This window comes from Lepus europaeus, chromosome 12 (genome assembly GCF_033115175.1).
Source record: "Lepus europaeus isolate LE1 chromosome 12, mLepTim1.pri, whole genome shotgun sequence".
NCBI classification, from domain to species: domain Eukaryota; kingdom Metazoa; phylum Chordata; class Mammalia; order Lagomorpha; family Leporidae; genus Lepus; species Lepus europaeus.
Window position 1 is genome coordinate 89195685 of NC_084838.1, and position 19734 is coordinate 89215418.

A 19734-nucleotide genomic window follows, 5' to 3' on the forward strand; every position below is an offset into this window, starting at 1 on the left:
TCACTGTTCTTTATATGTTGCATCTTTTTTCTTGTTTTATACTCTTGTTTTGCTTGAAGGCTTGGAGATATCTTCAAGCATCTTCTAAGCATTCTGAAGCCTTTTGTGTATGAAAATGGCAGTATCTTCCTTTTATTTTTCTCTGAAATTTGTGTGGGTATAGAATTCCTGGAGCAAAACAGTTTACTTCAGTATTTTGAAAATCTATGTTCTCTTTACTAATGAAAAATATAATTATGCCCTGAATTTCTGTTCCTTTGTAGATTCTGTTTTGTTTGTGCTCTATATTTGGTTTGTGTGCTCTCTCTGATATTAGTCTATGCCTTTGTTCTCATATTTCATACAGGTTTGTTAAAGCATGAGTCTTCTGTTGTTGTCTCTCAGATATTTTAAATTTTTTGAATTTGTGTTTCCTAGGCTCTGGGATTTTATTACTAATTTAATGATATTCCCTTTCTTTTATATGAGCTTTCTATAATTATTATTAATCAAATATTTGATTCTTTTAGATTTTTTTTTTCAATTTTGACTTTAATTTTAAGAGTGAGATTTTAAACTTTAGCATTTTATCTTTTCTCATTGCTTCCTGCCTTTCTTTCTATTGGACATACATCTTTTTTTAAAAAATTTTAAAAGGTTTATTTGTTTATTTAAAAGAGTTACACACAGAGAAGGAAAGGCAGAGAGAGAGAGAGAGAGAGAGAGAGAGAGAGAGAGAGAGGTCTTCCATCCGTTGGTTTACTCCCCAGTTGGCTGCAACTGCCTTAGCTGCACCTATCCGAAGCCAGGAGCCCAAGGACTTGGGCCATCTTCTACTGCTTTCCCAAGCCATAGCAGAGAGCTGGATCAGAAGTGGAGCAGCCATGACTTGAACTGGTGCCCATATGGAATGCCTGCACTACAGGCAATGGTTTTACCCGCTATAGCACAGTACTGGCCCCAGACATATATCTTTTTGAATATCTGTTAGTATCTACATTACATATTAAAATTAAAACAAAATTTCCTCCAAGGTTGAGTTTTCTATCTGATTACTTTGGTAATTCTTTTACATGTAGTAGAATTTATTCAGTGTTGAGTGGTTACCAGATACTTGTTCATGTTTGAGATGAGGAAATTTGAACATAGGAGATGCTTGTCAACTGGCAGGCTTAGCTCTAATATGAATGGGTGGGATATTTCTTGTCCTGTGTAAGGGAGCCAGGCAAGGTGTTGATTATTCATGGGTAGAGATCTTTTTTAAAAAAGATTTATTTATTTGAAAGGCAGAGTTATGGAGAGAGATGAAGAGGGAGAAGGAGAGGAAGGGAGGGGGTGAGAGGTTGAAAGAAGGAGAGGTAGGTTGGTCTTCTATCTGCTGGTTCATACCCCCAAAAGGCCGAAACCAGGAGCCAGGAACTTCCTCCATGTTTCCCACATGGGTGCAGGGGCCAAAGCACTTGTATTATCCTCCACTGCTTTCCCTGGCTCATTAGCAGGTAGCTGGATTAGAAGAGGAGCAGCAGGCACCCATATGAGATGCCAGTGTTGCAGGTGCAGATGCCAGGCACTCAAACTGGCACCCATATGAGATGCCAGTGGTGGCTTTACCCAGTATACCACAATACTGGGCCCCTAGAGATCCTTTTTTTATCTTTACTTTTTCAGTTCACACTTTCAAGTCCCATTGGTTTATCTTCTACTTTTTTTTTTTCACTGTAAGTCTAGGATACTACTTCCTCTACTCCTGAAAGCCCCTCCACAGATATTCTAGTCCATATATTTCTCTTTACTTTTTCCATTTATTGACATTCTTTATTTCTTTTCTATTTTAGCTACTGTTGAATGTCTCTTGTAAAGATGTCATTTTCTCTATTACAGATTTAAATCCATTTTATCAGGTTTTATAGAAGAAGGAAGGAGAAACATCTATTCTCAGCTGGACACTTTTATTCAGAGTGTTTTCTTCATACCTTCCTTAGAAAGTCCTTGCTTTATATTATCTGCTTAGGAGGAGTAGCCAATCTTTTTAACCTATGAAATGATTCTCTTTTATGTGAAAACCTCTATATTTGTTATATATTTTGGCCTTTTTAGTTAAAAGCTCTTAAAAATGAAGATGCCATTTATCTACCAGGATGGGAATGAAATAATGAAATACCCATATTGAGTATCACTGTAGTATCCAGGTATAGCTATATTAACAGAATATGGTAGGGCTGTCATATTACCTCCCCCAGCTGTCCCAGGGTTATCTGAAATATAGGACAAGAGCTTGTACCATGGTTGGTTTAACATAGACAGATTTCTTGTCAGTGGTCGGTATATTAATCTGGCAAATCCTCCATTTCCCATCTGCCAAATTTTTGATCTTCTGAAAGTCTGCCAATCTAGTTCTTTGTGTGTCTAAATATGGGGAACCCTTCATTTGCATTTCCTTGACAGAAGTGCAGACTTCTCATACTTGTTGTAATACTTTTGGGTTGTTCCATTTCTTGTTCAAAATCTTACAAAGTTACTCTCTTAATTAGTGGATAGATTTTCCTATATATTTTATATATATTTTACTAAATTATGTTGAATTCCTCAGAGGCTTTGGTTTCATACCCTCACCTTTTCCCTCTTTCCTTTCCCGGGAGTACATCTCAGCTCTGTTTGTTCAGTATCCACCAATGTGTCATTGTGTTAGTCCATTTCTGTTACTAAAACAAAATACCTGAGGCCTCATGCTTTATAAAGAAATCAGATTTATTTAGTTTTGGAGGCTGAAAGTCCAAGATGCGGCAGCCCCATTGGTTTGACTTCTGGTGAGGGTTCCCTTGGTATAATATAGTGGAATAACAGGAAAGGAAGTGGTTGTGTGCAGATTTGGGTGTTTTTTGTTGTTGTTGTTGTTAGTTGGGCCAATGGAATATCAATTTTGTTTATTTTTTCAAAGAACCAGCTCTTTGTTTCACTGATCCTATGTATTTTTTTTGTTTCAATTTTGTTTATATCATCCCTAATTTGAAATATTTCTTTTTCCAACTAATTTTGGGTTTGATTTGTTGCTTATATTTTAGATCCTTGAGATGTAATGATATTTCATGTATTTGGTCCATTTCCAATTTCTTGATGTAGGCACCAATTGCTATAATCTTCCCTCTTAATACTGTTTCCCTGTATCCAATGTTTTGATATGATGTATTGTCTTCATTTCCAAATTTTTTTTTATTTCTCCTGTGACCTACTGTTCTTCCAGGAGCATGTTGTTCAGTCTCCATGTGTTTGCATATGTTCTAGAGATTCTTGAGTTGTTGATTTCCAGCTTTATTCCTTTGTGATCAGAGAAGATGCATGCTATGATTTTAATTTTTTAAAAATTTTCTGAGACTTACTTTATGGCCTTCCAAATAATCTATCCTAAGAAAGTGCCATGCACTTTTGAGAAGAATATGTATTCTACAATTGTGGGATGAACAATTCTGTAGATAACAATTAGGTCAATTTGATCTGTAGTATCAATGACTGTTGTGTCTTTGCTGATTTTCTGTCCATTGCTCAAAGTAGAGTGTTCGAGTCACCATTACTGTTGTATTGAAATCTGTGTCCCCCTATAGATCCATTAGCATTTCTTTTAAATAGTCAAGTGCCCTGTAATTGATTGCATATATGTTTATTATAGTCACATCTTACTGCTGAACTGATCCCTTAATCATTATATTGTGCCATTCTTTGCCTCTTAACAGTTTTTTTTTATTATTATTAAAGTCTATTTTTTTTTTCTGATACTAGGATGGCTACATCTGCCCTTTTTTGGTTTCTGTTAGCATGGAATATCTTTTCCCATCCTTTCCCTTTCAGTCTGAGTGTATCTTTCTTGGAGAGATGTGTTTCTTGTAGGCAGCAAATAGATGAGACTTGTTTTTTAATCCATTTATCCAGGCTGTATCTCTTACCAGGAATGTTGAGGCTATTTACATTCAAGGTTAGTGTAGATAATTGATGATTTCTCCCTAACATTTTTCCATAAACATTCCTATTATTTTCTTTGAATTTCCTTTGTACTTTTACTGGTAGATTTTCTGTCTTCATATTCTCTCATGATGACTATGTTTCTGTGTGTAGCACATCCATAAGCATCTTTTGTAATGCTGGATGAGTGTGGACAAATTCTTTCAATTTCTTTTTTGTTATGGAGGTCTTTATTTCACCTTCATTCATAAATGAGAATTTTGCAGGGCACAGTGTTCTGGGTTGATAGTTTTTTTTCCCTTAAGACGTGGAATATATCTTGCCATTCTTTCCTAGCCTGTAGGATTTCTGATGAGAAGTCATCACTGATTCTAATTGGAGAGCCTCTGAAAGTAATCTGGCGTTTCTCTTGTGCACATTTAAGAATCTTTTGTTTATGTTTTACTGTGGAAAGTTTGACTATAATATGCATGGTGAAGATCGTTTCTGGTCATGTCTTGCAGGAGTTCTATGTGATTTCTGTACTTGGACATCCCTTTCTCTTTCCAAATTAGGGAAGTTTTCTGTAATTATTTCACTAAATAGGCCTCCTAATCCATTCTCTTTCCATACCTTCAGGAACTCCTAAGACCTGTCTTTTGGGTAATTTGATAATATTCCATAAATCTCCAACACTGTTTTTAATTTTCTAATTTCTGCTTTTATTTTTTTTTTTTTGGTCTGGCTGACTGTAAAATTTCCAGAGATTTGTCTGTTTGTCTTCTTCTTGGATATTCTTTCTTCTGCCTCACCAATCTGTTGTTAAGTTTTCTACTTCATTTTTTATTTGATTTATTGAAGTCTTGCTTTCTAATATTTCATTTTATTTCTCATTAGAATTTCATTCACATTCTAATGTATAAGTGTTGTTGTGTTCCTTTGTGGCCATCATGTTATCTTCCTTATTCTTGTTTCCTGAATTTCTGCATGCATTTTAGGTGCTTGTGGAGATAATTTTTGGTTTTTGTTCCACTGATGGATTTTGTTTTGGGTTAAGGTTCATGTGGTGTAATGGAATGTCTGCTCTTTCAGTGAATGCCCAGGGGCATGTGCTGCATATGGCCAGGGAGTTCTGATTAGTGCTCCAGGGTAGGTAGAGTATGTATGGTTACACCAAAGTTGGTTGTGGTAGATTATATATATATATATATATATATATATATATATATATATATATATATATATCTCAGAGATAAGTTTTTCTTTGAAAGCTCTGTCCCCAGGTGATCAATACCTGGGCCTAGTCTTCAGTGGGTCTAATTCTCATCTGTGCTACAACACAAAGGATCTGTGCAATCACCAGTGTAAGTATAGATCTCCCTTGCCATGACTCACCCAGGCAGTCAGGGAGCTCTGAAAATGTGGAGTCACCAATGATGACGCCTGCAGTGAGGGTGGATTTCACAATGTATATAATAATAGGTCCCATCTACCTAACAGAAGCCATGTTCATTTACCAGGAACCAAAACCAGTTTAACCTTGCCTTCGTCATGGCTACTAGTTGTCCCAGAATAGAGAACTTGTAATGTCTGTCAAGTCCTAAATACACAGTGAGTGGGCTGGCTGCCCCTAAACATAGCTAACATTGGCCCACTCTTCCTGGAAATATAGGGATGCAAGAGAGGGCCTTACTTCTAATAGGGAAGGAAGTCTTGGCCTCTTGGTGTCCAGATGTATCAACTAGATAGTAGAAATGGCTGTTCATCTTTCCCCCTTCCAAAGACATCAAGTAACAGAGTTGGGCCATAGGCATCCATTCAAAGGCTTCAGAGTTTAAGAAAGACAGGATTAATTAGGAAGTACTTCAGAGCACAGCTGTCATGACAAGATTTGAGTAAATGCATAGGAAAATGGGTGGGGGTTGGTGGGTAGATTTGGGGTGATTTAAACCTGACAACAGAAGCCTGAATAAATTGTTACAGGAAGTGGATTTTAGACATTTTACAGGGTGCTTATATAGAGCACACCTTCTCAACCATCCCCTGCCCTCTCCCACATTGGCAAGGCACTGTCAGATCACTTTTCCTTGGTCTACAAAAATAATCAGGATGGGGAATGGTGCTGTGGCATAGCAGGTAAAACCAAAGCCTGCCATATGAGCATCGGTTTGAATCCCAGCTGCTTTTCTTCTGATCCAGCTCTCTGCTATGGCCTGGGAAAGGAGTGGAGGATGGCCCAAGTCCTTGGGTCCCTGCATCTGCACCTGCGTGGGAGGCCTTGAGGGGCCTCCTGGCTCCTGGCTTTGGATTGCCCCAGCTTCATCTGTGGCAGCCATTTGGGGAGTGAACTGGCTGATGGAAGACTTCTCTCTCTGCCTCTGCCTCTCTGTAACTTTGCCTTTCAAATAAATAAATAAATCTTAAAAAAAAATGAAAAAAAGTAATCAGGACAGTCTGTATAAGATTAGATTCTGTTCCAATAACCTGACTCCCCTAAGTCCCAGTCTGCCACCCAGGACTGAGGGGAACAATTATTTAGCACACTGTTCCCTTCCTTGGTTTGAAGGAGTCACACATCTATTGATCTAGAGGCCTGGCCTATCTGTACTTTAGATAGAGTTAGAAGTGGCCTTAAAACAACAAATAGAAGCTTGAAATAAAGTTTGAAAAGATTTTAGTTTTAAAAATACTGTTTGAAATAAAGTTTGAAAAGATTTTAGTTTTAAAAATACTGTTTGATTAGTCAAAGGATTATTTGTATAAAGAGCATGTCTCAAAAGTTTTCATTTAGCACTGGTGCTGTGGTGTAGTAAGTTAAGCCTTCGCCTGTGGTACCAGCATCCCATATGGGTGCTGGTTTGTGTCCCAGCTGCTCCTTCTCCCATCCAGCTCTCTGCTAATGGCCTGGGACATCAGTGGAAGATGGCCCAAGTGCTTGGTCCCCTGCACCCACATAGGAGACCTAGAAGAAGCCCCATGCTCTTGGATTTCAATAGGCCCAGCTCTGGCTGTTGTGTCCATGTGGTAAGTTAACCAGTGGATACAAGACCCCTCTCTGTCTTTTACTTTCTCTCTGTGACTCTGCCTCTCAAGTAAATATATAAATAAATGTCTTCATATAGTTTAAGCTATACTAACCAGAAAAATAAGTGCTAAATATAGTCCAACGTTGCTTGAAGTCATTATATATATTTATTTTACACTTAAGTGTTTTGTGCCTGTTGCATTATGAACCCCTCTGAAGACAGTAAAGGTTGAAGCAAACAAAATAATACTTAGCATTCATAAAACTAAACAAGTATAATGAACCTAAATTTTGAATCTGGGTTGGTGTAAGGCAAAAACAGTATAGCAGGTGTGATCTTAAAAGTATAAATGTCTGGATACAAGCAAAAATTCAGACTTTCAAGGCTGTGGAATTGGTGAGCTTTAAGTCCAGGGCACCTAAAGTAAAGTGGACTCAGGTAACATCTGAATTATAGATAGAAGTTTGACATAGGATAGGAGAAAGCATGGAGTTTGAAGATAGAATGAAAGGGCTGGACAAGAGGATCTGTCAGGCTCTAGGCAGGGGCAGGGCTTTGCACACATCATGATGTCATCCTCTCTAGCCTCAGACTCCCTTTGTGACTCATGGTCTGTGATGCAGATCTGGAACTATATAGTCAAGGGCTTGAACCCTCAACCCTCAGTTGCCTCTCAGCAGCATTGCGATTCAGATAATGGAGCACGTCCTCTCATTTCTGAAGAGCCATTTTGAGCTGTGGCTGAGCTTCAGCTCGATTTTTATTGATAGCAGCCTCAACTACACTCTTATTAGTGGGTTGGGGTTGATCTTTTTGTACCTGAGCTACCTGGTATTAAAGCTATTTTCCATAACCATCTGTAAAAATAAGACCATCAAAAAGGTAAGGAACTATGGGTGAACTCCAAGAAGGATGTTGATGTTGCTGCTGTTTCCCATTTCTGTTCTCACATTTCTAAACTAGTTTGGTTTCCTCAGAGAGAAGCCAGAGATGGGAAGTCTGAGGAAGGACAGAGCACCACCTTCCTAGGGGCAGAGGCTAGGCAGGGGTGGGTTCGGGGGGGGGGACAAAAGCTTACAAGTGAAGCTCACAGACCACCTATCTGGTATAGTAGAGTTTCCAGGATAAAATCCCACCTGTAAATATTAGTAATGTAAGGAATACACGTCTATAATTTAAAATGAAGATGTATTCAGGGTGGTAAAAAGAGGAAGAGGAGTGAAAGTCCCTCATTCTTTACTTTTTGTTCTCAGTGTCGGGGTCGAGCCAAGAGGCGGCGGAAAGGTGGAACATTTAGAGGTAAGGTTCTCTGTGTTCACACTGAGCTTTGCAAGGGTGATCCTTCTGTCTCAGATCCAGGGCCTCTGAAAATGTCAGTTGCTATATACAGTCTCTCTGTGAAAACAGAATACTCAGAGGAGAAACTCATGGGAAAGACAGTCACACCTATGACATTACTCAGAGTTCTTCATTAGCCCATCTGTGGGCAGGAATCTGAGATGCATGGACAACAGGTACTGCCCAAAAGGTGAGGATGTGAGAAATAAGTATGGACTACTAGTTGCCTTGTAGTCAGAACTTCAGTCTCCTGCCTTTATAGATGCCCTTTAACTTCTCTGGTGCTCACATTCCTCACTGAGTACTCCGCTGATATCTGCTTCACATGGTGAGTTTTAGCATTATACTATATAACATATGTGAAAGTACTTTATAAATATTGCCACATACACATGTGAGCCTTATTAATATTATCATTGACAGTCTTTCCATAACTACTGATTCTTGGAGCATTCAGAATTTAGTATCCCCAGGGGCTCCCGTAGAGGGATTCCTATATGATTCTAAGAATTATGCTTCTACTTTCATTACATATGTTCTACTCTCCTTATTTCCCAGGTTCAAGGATTAACCAGAAAGAAGTGGAGGAGGGATGGAAGCTTCTTTCTGTTTTGAAAAGGTGATTAATCTTTCCTTTTTTCCTGGTCCCTTTTTTTTAAAAACATGTTCCATATATTCCAGGGAATCAGTGAAGCCTGCCATTATGACATGAGGCAGGTAGCCATAGGAACAGAATGTGATAAAAGCCTCAGGGAGAGGCTACAGAGTTAGTGTGACATCACAAATGTGAGGTGATGGGAACAGTAGGCTTGGGTATCCCTATCCCCATTAGGCCAGCAGACCCTCCTTTCCATGTTTTGGTCTTGACCACAGCTTTTTCTTCCTGTTTCCTGTAGACCCCAGAGCCAACATCAAGATATCACCAGTTTCCGTCACCTGCTGTGTCCAGACCCTCACTGTTCGGTGTGTAATAGAGTGGCTGCCAAAGTCAGTCGACTGCTGTTACTGGGGAACCTGCTAGAGGATACTTCCTCTGTGTATTATATGGCTTCCTCAGCTTCTGTGATTAAGACCTCATTCACTGTGACATCTGGCCACTCAAAAACTCGTCCAAGAGGCCAAAAATCAGCCTCTTTGCGTGTGCCATCTCCACCTCCCCTTTCTACTGTCTCACTTAACCATGTTGCTTCTTTACCTGATTTACTGTCCCCTGATCCACCAGCTGACTCAGTACCATCAGAGCCTATTCCTCCCTTGGCTTCAAAACTCCCAGTGGACCCTTTCCCACCCCAACCTGTTGCTCTTTGCCCTACCACACCACATCAATCTCAGAGATCAGATCATGATCTCCATCCAGAGATTGCTCTGTCTGTAATGAATAGTCCTGATGGGTTGTCAACTGATGCTCCAACAGTCAGTGAAATTGACCATTCAATGCCAGAATCATCCTGGCAGCAGGCCCATGTCAAGGATGCCAAAGACTTGTCCTCTTCCAACGTAGAACAAGATAGTATAAAGCATGAGCTCCTTGATGGCCAGTCTTCTGAGACCTCTTGCACAGAATGTGCATCCGACCTTGTAGAACCCACTAACTGCTTGTTACTCAGCCATGACAATCTGGCACTCTTGGAGAAACAAGTAAGAAAGAGGGGTGACTTCCTGATCCAGAAGGAAAGGGAAAATAAAATGGAACCAATTCTAAAACAACTAGGTTCAGACCACCAACTGAATACTTCAGAGAAAATGATAGAGTCAAGTGCTGATAGATATGAGTCAGCAGTCAGTCCAGACCACCTCTATATATCAGAGCCAATGTTAGAATCAGATGCTAATAAGCATGACTCAGCAGTCTCCCTTTATTTTGGAAACAGCAAAGGCAAACTAGAGGAGCTGCAGATGAACCAGCAATACTTTTGGGGTCTTCCATCTTTGCACAGTGAGTCCTTGTGCTCAATTATCCATCATTCAGATGACTGTCCCTCTACTTTGGTCATCTTTAATGGAATCTCCAAAGCTTCCACATCTCAAGGATCTTTAGGACTTTCCAATTCCCAACCTCTGATCTTTCCTGAGATCCAAACTCAATCCTCAACTAAAACTGTCTCCCAATCACAGTCACAACATGCTACTCCGGCCCAGTCTCAGTCCAACCTTCAATCTCCAATCCCAATGCTTCCAACATCTCCCGATTTCCAGCTTAGGATCTGTGGAGTGTGCTTCCATAGACCCCCTAATGAGGCACAGTGTCTCATGCAATCTGAACTTCATCAGCTAGAATACAATGTGCTACAGAAAGAACAGGAACGTTTGTGGGGTTTACCCTCTATGGTCCAAACATCTCGGGAATACCTTTGTCCTCCCCCTCCCAATGTTTCATTGGTGAGCCAGTCCTCCAAAATCCATGTTCCAATCTCCATCATTCCTGGAGATTACCCTCTGAGCAGCGAGCTTCGTAAGAAATTTGAATACCACCTTAGAAAGAGACTCATTCAACACCGATGGGGCCTACCCCGCAGGGTCCATGAGTCTCTGACACTGATTAATCCTGAGAGAGATGTTCCTGAAATATATGCATCAAAGAGTTTTCACAGACTCAAATGGATATCTTTGTTGAAGGAACAGAGTAGCAAAAATTTAAGGAATTCTGAATCGAGCCAACTTCCAATCTCCGATGAGACAAGCTCAGAAGAGTTTCAGTCAGATGACAAAGAGAAGGACCATCAGAGACACAGCCCAAAGAATGGCCCTAGTGATCATCTATTGAGTGACCCAGAAGGATACTCAGATAACAGTTTAGGGTCTGACTCTGATAAAGATCAAGGAAGTCATACAGTGAGTCTGTATGAAAATGATTCAAGGGCCTCAGGGATAAATATAATAAATCAGAAAGAACTAGAAAATGCACTCAAAGAACATTTAAATAAGAAAATTGAAGAAATAAATGAGGGTAGACTTCCTGAGACTGTTCATAGTTCATGGCATGCCCTTAAGCAGACAATATCTTTTGCTGAGAAATCTCACAGTGAAAAACAGATAGATGGGGCATCATCTGTGAGAAACTTTAGCTTGAACACTTCCCAGGAGATTTCTTTCTTGGCTTCTGGCAAACAAAAGATGCTGGAAGACCATATAAGCAGTTTCTACATAAGGATGAAGTGTGGCCTTCCCACCAGGGTCCTTGAATCCATACAGATCTTCAGCAACAGAGAGGACTCACCTTCTTCCTTAGGCCATTCCTATCGTTCCTCCCAAGATAGCCTTAGTTCTGGGATGCATTCCAAAGTTATGGTATCCAAGTCACTTGGTAGGAGCTCTACAGCTTTGTGTAGAGACAAATTGAAGATAATAAAGTCAGCACCCAATCTGGATCATCTCCTTCCTGCTGCATCACTTGTAGGGAAGGGAGGACAGGGGGACCTGAGACCACTGTCCCCAGAGGAAAAACAGGAGCATGCAAGTGTTCAGATTAAGGATGGCAGACAGACTTGTCTGTGCATCGCAGACAAAGAAATTAGGAAACAGACCGGACCAGACAATAGGCACAGCCCAGTGCTGGTGTCCACAAGTCATGATGGGACTGGACCTGAGCCAAAGGATAAGAGAGTGAGTTCCAGCAACAAAGGAGAAAGGCTTCAGGCTCCCAAAGTAAAGACTTCAGAATACTTCCCAAGGTTTAACAAGTCTAGAGAGATATTTAAGGCCAAGGAGCTCTTTGCTCTTCAATCAAAATCTGCCAATGCCTTGACAACCAACAAGTCAGGGGACTCTGCAGCAGTAGATGAGAAAACAAAGAAAGAAAAAACTACCCTGGCTACTGAAATTCCCTCACCAACATCAGTTTCCCAGGATCCCAAACTATCAGACTTTAGAAAGCACTTGCTGAGTGAATTAAAGCTGAAATTGGAGAACAGGGATCATAGCCCTGTTCAAGGCCAGTCCACGGATACGGCTGTTGCCTCAGATAACTTGATTTCCAAAACCTTGCTGACTAGTGCCCAGGGTGTCTCCAATGGGAACATGGCAGGTTCTCAGGTAATGCATGCACATTTGGACAACACACCAGTCAGCCTGGAACAGCATCAGGAGCCCTGGGTCCCTAAGCCTATCCTGCAGAACTTCTGGGATAAGAATCTCCCACCAAATTCAAAGAGACTGCACCATTTGCAACCAAAACCAGGAGAACTTGGTGAAGGGGATGCAGGGTTGGGGACACCACAACCCAGTAGGAAGAGCTGCCCTGGTCAAGACAGGGCATTAAAGAAGATGCTTGGAAGAAGATCTTCCCCAGCCTCATCACTGAAGGATAAGCCTCCTCCTGAAAATCTGATACAAAAACAAATAACGAAATTTTTGCAATGGATTTGTCTTAGCAGCACAGACAGAGGGCAAGAAAGTTTCCTTGGAAAGGGGACCACCCCACCATCATCTGTGAACAGCCAAAGCAAAGTTAATAGTAGAGCTGCCTCTACTAGGAACACCAAAACTCTGCAAATGCAGACAGACATTGGCAAGGTGTTAGATGTGAAACCAGGGAGTAGCCATGGTGTCAGAATCACCTGCCCCCAAGAATCACGTTCCTCTCCGACAAAGCCTGTGAAAACTCTTAAGGCACAATTACAGGCCCAGGCAGATACTGTCCAGGGACATTCTTTTAACTACAAAGCTTCCTCCTATAAAATGAATAATGCAAAGTCCTGTAGCGAAGAAGCGCCCTTGGCTGACCAAAATTACCCATCAAAGTATACACTGACCAAAGACAGGGTGAGACAGCCCCAAAAAGCTGTGGCATTCAAGGATCAGCCACTATCGCAGAGGCATCTGGCATCCATGCCCAATAAAGAGTTCCTGCCCCATCCAAACCATACTTGTAGGCGTCAAGCCAGCCAGGTGTCTCCAACCACACCTACATTTTCTGAAGGCACTGTATTGGGAGATCTGTCTCTACTTTTCAGACATAAAATGCTCCTTCAGCATTTCCAGGGAGGAAGATTTCCTCCTCCCAAATAGTTCATCCCTTGTCGAACATACTGATGTTCCCCAATAAATATTCTAATGATGTCTGTTATGTGTACTATTTCAGAGACATGGGATTTCAGTAACATAGTGTTTATATTTAGGGAAAAAAGGAATTAGTTCAGCACTTATCATCTTTTGGCTTCTAGGGGGATAGTTATCAAGTGCCCCTTAAGGCCCTTCCATCCCTGGAGAAGTCTGAGGACATATGCTCTGTTTCCTAGTCTGTATGATATTGTTTGGCAGCCCATATACCCTCCCCCTCACTTACTATTTCTTGGCCTCTTGAGGATTAAGGGAGGTAAGTCATCATATCTGAAGAGGGTCAAAGTCACATATCTTTTTCAGAAAATTGTGCTTAATCTTATTTTTTTAAAAGAAAATATTGTCAATGACTAGAGGATGACACAGGTGGGTGAACTTCACATCAGGCGTGGTTGAAGATTACTGCCATAGTAGACATGGGACTGATTGGGTTGAGGTCTAGGAACATTATTATTGTTGGTTGAGAATCTGTCATGAGAGGCATAATAATGCATTGGGAAACCATACTTTGGGGCATTGATGTTTTCCTACTGGAAAGTAAGCTTATGAAGGTAGCTCCCTGCCCTGGGTATTTCTTCAGGCTGGCTGAATTGATTACATTTTTTGCAGGGCAAAATAATCCCCTAGATATTGGTGGTGGGATTGTGGAACAGTTACCTAACTGCTAGGTCAAAGTAAGGTTGAATGTAAGGATAGAATTCCTTATAGTAAGTGGGAAATTATGGGAAAAAATGAGTAGGAGAGAAGGGATGACCTTGCCAATAGAAGAAAATTTATATATCCCCTCATCCCCACCTCATGACCCTATTCTACTATCCCAATCTGGCCCAGGCACTACTTCTATAGGGCAGAGAGGGACTGCAGATATTAATCATGCTACATCAGAACGTACATGGTGCTCTTCTTAGAATAGTATTCACAGGGCTGTTGTTAAGCATTGCATCCCTTTAGGAAAGCTGGTTTTGGTGCCATCTTTCTATTCACACATGACAACTACTGCCAGATCTGCCCTTAGTGTATCCATCACCTATCTAGTTGGAGATGCCACCTTTAATCTTGGTGGGCTAATGGAGTTATGATGGATTCCCCCAGAATACCTCTAGGCCATGATCAAGAGGTGAATACTGATCGATGAATCAGGGTAACATATTTGAGGGACCTCCTTGCACTACCAAATAATGCTCTTTTTGACCAAGACTGAGCATATCTGTACTCTTAAAATAGGGATCTGGAGGAATGGAACCTCCACTTACACAAACTGGGAATCAAATTGGGTGAATGGGGCCAGCATTATGGTACAGTGAATTAAGTCACCTATTGTGATAACAGCCCATAATGGAATGCCAGTTCTAGTCCTGGCTAGCCTACTTTCAGTGCAGCTCCTTGATAATGTGACTAAGAGAGTAGCAGATGATGATTAAAGTGCTTGGGCCCCTGCCACCCATGTAGGAGACCCAGATGAAGTTTTGGGCTCCTAGCTTTTGCCTTGTCATGACAGCTCTTTGGAGTTTGAGCCAGCAGATGGATGATATGTGTCTCTGTCTCTCTTTCATTCTGTAACTCTGTCTTTATTTTTAAAATATTTGTTCATTTTTTTTTAAATTAAGAGCTACAGAGAGGGAGGGAGAGACTTTTCCTTGTGGTGGTTCACTCTCCAGATGGCCCCAAGAGCCAGTGTGAGACCAGGATGAAGTGAAGAGCCAGGAGCTTCAAACATGTCTCCCTCATGGGTGGCAGGGTCCAAACAGCATCCTCCACTGCTTTTCCAGGCTATCAGCAGGGAGTTGTATTGGAAGTAGAGTAGCCAGGACATGAATTGGCACCCATATGGGATGCCCGCACTTTCCCTGCTAACACTACAACACCAGCCCCACACCCTGCCTTTCAAATAAGTAAATGTTAAACAAAACATTGGACAATTTCCTGGAAAGCACTTAAGGTAGTTTTTACAGTAAAAAGTTGGAAATTGTTGGTGTCAAAACAAAAATAAAACCTGTTTACTGCAGCCCCCTCCATCATCTTCTATCTTCTTATCTGGAGTTAGGCCATTTAACCTGTGTTGTCTGAAGATTAACGCTGCAGAATGAATACAGAATCTGTGGAGGTCCTGGGATGGTAAAAATGTGGAATGAGGCCCAGGGCAAGGAACTGGAAAAGGTGGAGATCAGTGGAGGAACTAATATCCATGTGGATTGACAAACCAATAACTTGGAGGCCTTATTCTCCCATCTAGAGTCTTACTCCAGTTAAGTTACTGCTGCCCCCCGGGTTTAACCACTGGAAATGTCTCTTCCATCTGAAGTAATATAGTCTGAGCCAAATTAGGTGCACAATATTACAATTCCTTAACCACACAGACAACATAACATTAAAAGGAACTGAAGTAGGAAACAGTACAAGTGGACAAATCCCTGAGATTGCTATGCAAATGTTTTCAAATATTTCGAAGAAATTTTTTCCTTTTAGATATTTAAAATAAGTTATTTTGCATCTAGCTATACTTAGTAGATCAACTATACTAATAATTCATGTCCTTCCTAAAATCCCACTATATGTAAAGGATTATAACAGAAGTTCCTTGATTTCATTACTCATAAAGGAAGTAGAAAACCACTATGAAATGCCACGTCACACCTACTAGATTGATCACAATCAATAAACCAGATAACGGGGGTAGGCATTTGACACAACAAGTTGAGGCACTTCTTGGGATGCTCACATCCCACATCTGAGTGTTATGTCTGAATCTGGCTCTCTCATCTCTCTCACTCTTTTTTTTTTTCTTATGGCTTTTTTTTTTAAAGATTTATTTTACTATTTGAAAGACAGAGTTACAGAGGTGTAGAGAAAGAGAGGTCTTCCATCCGCTAGTTTACTCCTCAGATGGCCACAATGACTGGAGCTGCGCCGATCCGAGCCAGGATCCAGGAGCCTCTTCTGGGTCTTCCACATGGGTGCAGGGGCCCAAGGACTCAGGCATATTCTGCTGCCTTCCCCAGCCACAGCAGAGAGCTGGTTCATAAGAGGAGCAGCAGAGAAAAGAACCGGCACACATATGGGCTGCTGGTGCCCCCGGCCAGGGCTTTAACCCACTGTGCCACAGTGCCAGCCCCTCTTCCTCCTTTTATCTAACTTCTTGCTAATGTGAACTCTGGGAGGCAGCAGGTGATGACTCAAGTACTTGGGTCCCTACCACTCATTTTAGAGATCTGGATGGAATTCCAGTCTCTTAGCTTTGGCTTGGCCCATTGTTATGGGCATTTGGGCAGTGAAACTGCAGATGGAAGATCTCTCCCTATACGTTTCTCTGTTTCTGAGTGTCTTCCTGTCTTTCAAATAAAATGAAAACAAATAAATAAAAACTGAGGGAAAAAAAGCAGTTACTAAGCTTTGAGAAAATATAGAGAGATACAAAGTCTTACTGCTAAAGAGAATGAAAACAGTGTGTTTTTGAAAACAGTTTGACAGGGCCGGCGCCGTGCCTTAACAGGCTAATCCTCCACCTTGCGGTGCCGGCACACCGGGTTCTAGTCCCGGTTGGGGCGCCGGATTCTATCCCAGTTGCCCCTCTTCCAGGCCAGCTCTCTGCTATGGCCCGGGAAGGCAGTGGAGGATGGCCCAAGTCCTTGGGCCCTGCACCCGTATGGGAGACCAGGAGAAGCACCTGGCTCCTGGCTTCGGATCAGCGAGATGGGCCGGCTGCAGCGGCCATTGGAAGGTGATCCAACAGCAAAAAGGAAGACCTTTCTCTCTGTCTCTCTATCTACTCTGCCTGTCAAAAAAAAAAAAAAAAAAAAAAAAGGGTTAAGCCACCACTTGTAGCACTGTTATCCCATATCCCAGGGCTGGTTCAAGTCCTGGCTGAGTCCCAGGTGCTCCACTGCTGACCCAGCTCCCTGCTAATGCACCTGGGGAAGCACCCACATGGGAGGCTCAGATGGAGTTCCTGGCTCCTGGCTTTCGCCTGGCCCAGCAAAAAAAACAAACAAACAAACAAACAAAAAAACAGTTTGACAGTTTTTTAAAATAGTAAACACAGAGTTGCCATTTAAGCCAGCAATTTTTCTCCTGTGCATTATACACAAGAGAAATTAAAAATTATGCACACAAAAATGGCACATAAATATTCACAGCAACAGCATTCACAGCAGCCAAAATGTGGAAACCACACCAATGTCCATCCACTGATGAATGGATGAGCAAACTGTGGCACATACTTACAATGAAATATAATTCATCCATAAAAAGGAAACATTGATGAATGCTACAACAAGAATGAACCTTGAGAAACATTAACCTATGTGAAAGAAGTCAGTTGCAAATGACCACATTCCATCCTTATAAAATATCCAGAATAGGATAATTGAGAGACACAAAGTATATTCGTTGTTTATGAGGGCTGGGATTTGAAAGGTGAGGGGTTAATAACTAAAGGGTATGCAATTTTCTTTTGAAGTCATGAAATTTTAAAACTTGGTTCAGGTAATGAATGTTAAACTGTGAGAAAAAACCTCTGAATTATATATTTTCATGGGTATATGAATTAATTTCAATACAACTATTAGCAAAAACATTTAAAAAATAATAATTTTGAGGATGGCAAGAAGGGGAGAGGGTCCCACAAAAAAAGGAAAACACATATGTGGGAGAAGGAAATCCAGTAGAGAAGGCAATAGAAATGGCACAGAAGAAAATCTAGAAATCAATTCACATCCTAAAAGCCCAAGGACACATGATGTAGTGCCATGTAAGAAAGAGATTAGTGGTTACATGCTGTAAACATGGTTTCATAAAATGTTGATTCTCTTTGGTTTTACATTATGCATCATTAGGAAAAAACTCTTTCTTGGATGCTCCTTTCCAGTATTATGCAAAATCATGCTGAAACATTAACTGCTTCAAATGCAGACAGCAGACCCCAGGATTTTGCCTGGGGCAGAATCTGAGACAACTGGATGTGTATAGCTGTGGCAGCTGTGGGAATGAAAGTTAAAAATCACAAAAGTTAGGGAAAACATAGTCAAGGGTCCATGTAAGAAAATGTGTATGCGTCAAGCTAATAATATTTGCAGAAAAGTTGCATGGATTCAGATTTACCTATTATTAACATTTTGATCAATTTTCCATTTCTTTTCTCTGTCTCCTTCCTTCCTTTCTATCTTTCCTCACCCTTTGTGCATGTGCAAAAAATACATTCCTGAGCATTTGAGAATACATTTCATACATGATGCACTTTTCCTTGAGTATTTCATTGTGTACTTTTTTTTTTTTTTTTTGGACAGGTAGAGTGGATAGAAAGAGAGAGACAGAGAGAAAGGTCTTCCTTTTTGCTGTTGGATCACCTTCCAATGGCCACTGCAGCCAGCCCATCTCGCTGATCCGAAGCCAGGAGCCAGGTGCTTCCCCTGGCCTCCCTTGCGGGTGCAGGGCCCAAGGACTTGGGCCATCCGCCACTGCACTCCTGGGCCATAGCAGAGAGCTGGCCTGGAAGAGGGGCAACTGGGACAGAATCCGGCACCCCGACCGGGACTAGAACCCAGTGTGCCGGCGCCACAGGGGAGGATTAGCCTAGTGAGTCGCAGTGCTGGCCTCATTGTGTACTTCTTAAGCAGAGAGAATTCTCTTACACATTCAATTATTTCCTTCAGCAAATTTAACGCTGACATGTAACTTTCAGTTAATCTCTCATCCGTATTCTATTTTGGTCAATTTACCTACTAATGTCTTTTGTGGCTTAAAAAAACCAAACTATTATAGGATTTTGTCTAGGATCATGTACTGCATTTAGTTATATTTGGTCTCCTTTATTCTGGAACAGATTCTCAGGGTTTCTTTTCTATGACTACCATTTTTTTAGAATGTATTCATTGGGACAGTTTTTACAGTACTTTGTCACAGGGAAATTTTTTGGTGCTGCTTATCTTGCTCAGACTTTAAAGGCTATTTTTAGATTTGTGAATTCTGGTGGACTTTAGACGTATCAGGACCAGATTTATCACAAAGAAATTAGCAAACAACCAAAAACAATGCCAGAGATGCAAAACTATATAGAGGGAGAGAACTCTGTTATTAATTGGAGAGTACATGAGAGGAGGAAGGCTTGAAGTATACCTCCTTTTGCAGGGACAATGAAGAAGCTGCAGATGTAGAAGACAGGCAAAGGAAGAACCTGCCATTACTTGTAAACTGATATCATATGTAAAGGAAATGAGCAGGTGCCTGGGTCCAAGGCAGATTTATTATACTCAGTGAGGCAATAGGCAAACAATAGAAGAAAATAATATGAAATTTAATTTCAGCAGATTATGACCTAGATGAGGATTTAAAAGTTATTACTGTAAAATGATTGGCTAAAATGAGGAAATATATGTGTATACTATTAACAAAATGACATCACTGT

The 19734-nt window shown here is 41.0% G+C and overlaps 1 protein-coding gene across 1 annotated transcript; it reads left to right on the forward strand.

Annotated features, from left to right (window-relative positions):
• The first annotated feature begins 7634 nt into the window (after positions 1 to 7634).
• Positions 7635 to 13283, forward strand: LOC133771052 (spermatogenesis-associated protein 31D4-like). The gene is made up of 3 exons (XM_062206780.1): positions 7635 to 7820; positions 8192 to 8310; positions 9173 to 13283. The coding sequence occupies exons 1-3, from the start codon at positions 7635 to 7637 to the stop codon at positions 13281 to 13283; spliced, it is 4416 nt and encodes a 1471-aa protein (XP_062062764.1).
• Positions 13284 to 19734: the final 6451 nt, after the last annotated feature.

Coding starts and splice junctions, on each gene's coding strand:
- LOC133771052 (XM_062206780.1), top strand. CDS start 7,635: ATGGAGCACGTCCTCTCATTTCTGAAGAGCCATTTTGAGCTGTGGCTG. Junction 7,821..8,191: donor AAAATAAGACCATCAAAAAG/GTAAGGAACTAT, acceptor TTTTGTTCTCAG/TGTCGGGGTCGAGCCAAGAG. Junction 8,311..9,172: donor GATCCAGGGCCTCTGAAAAT/GTCAGTTGCTAT, acceptor TGTTTCCTGTAG/ACCCCAGAGCCAACATCAAG.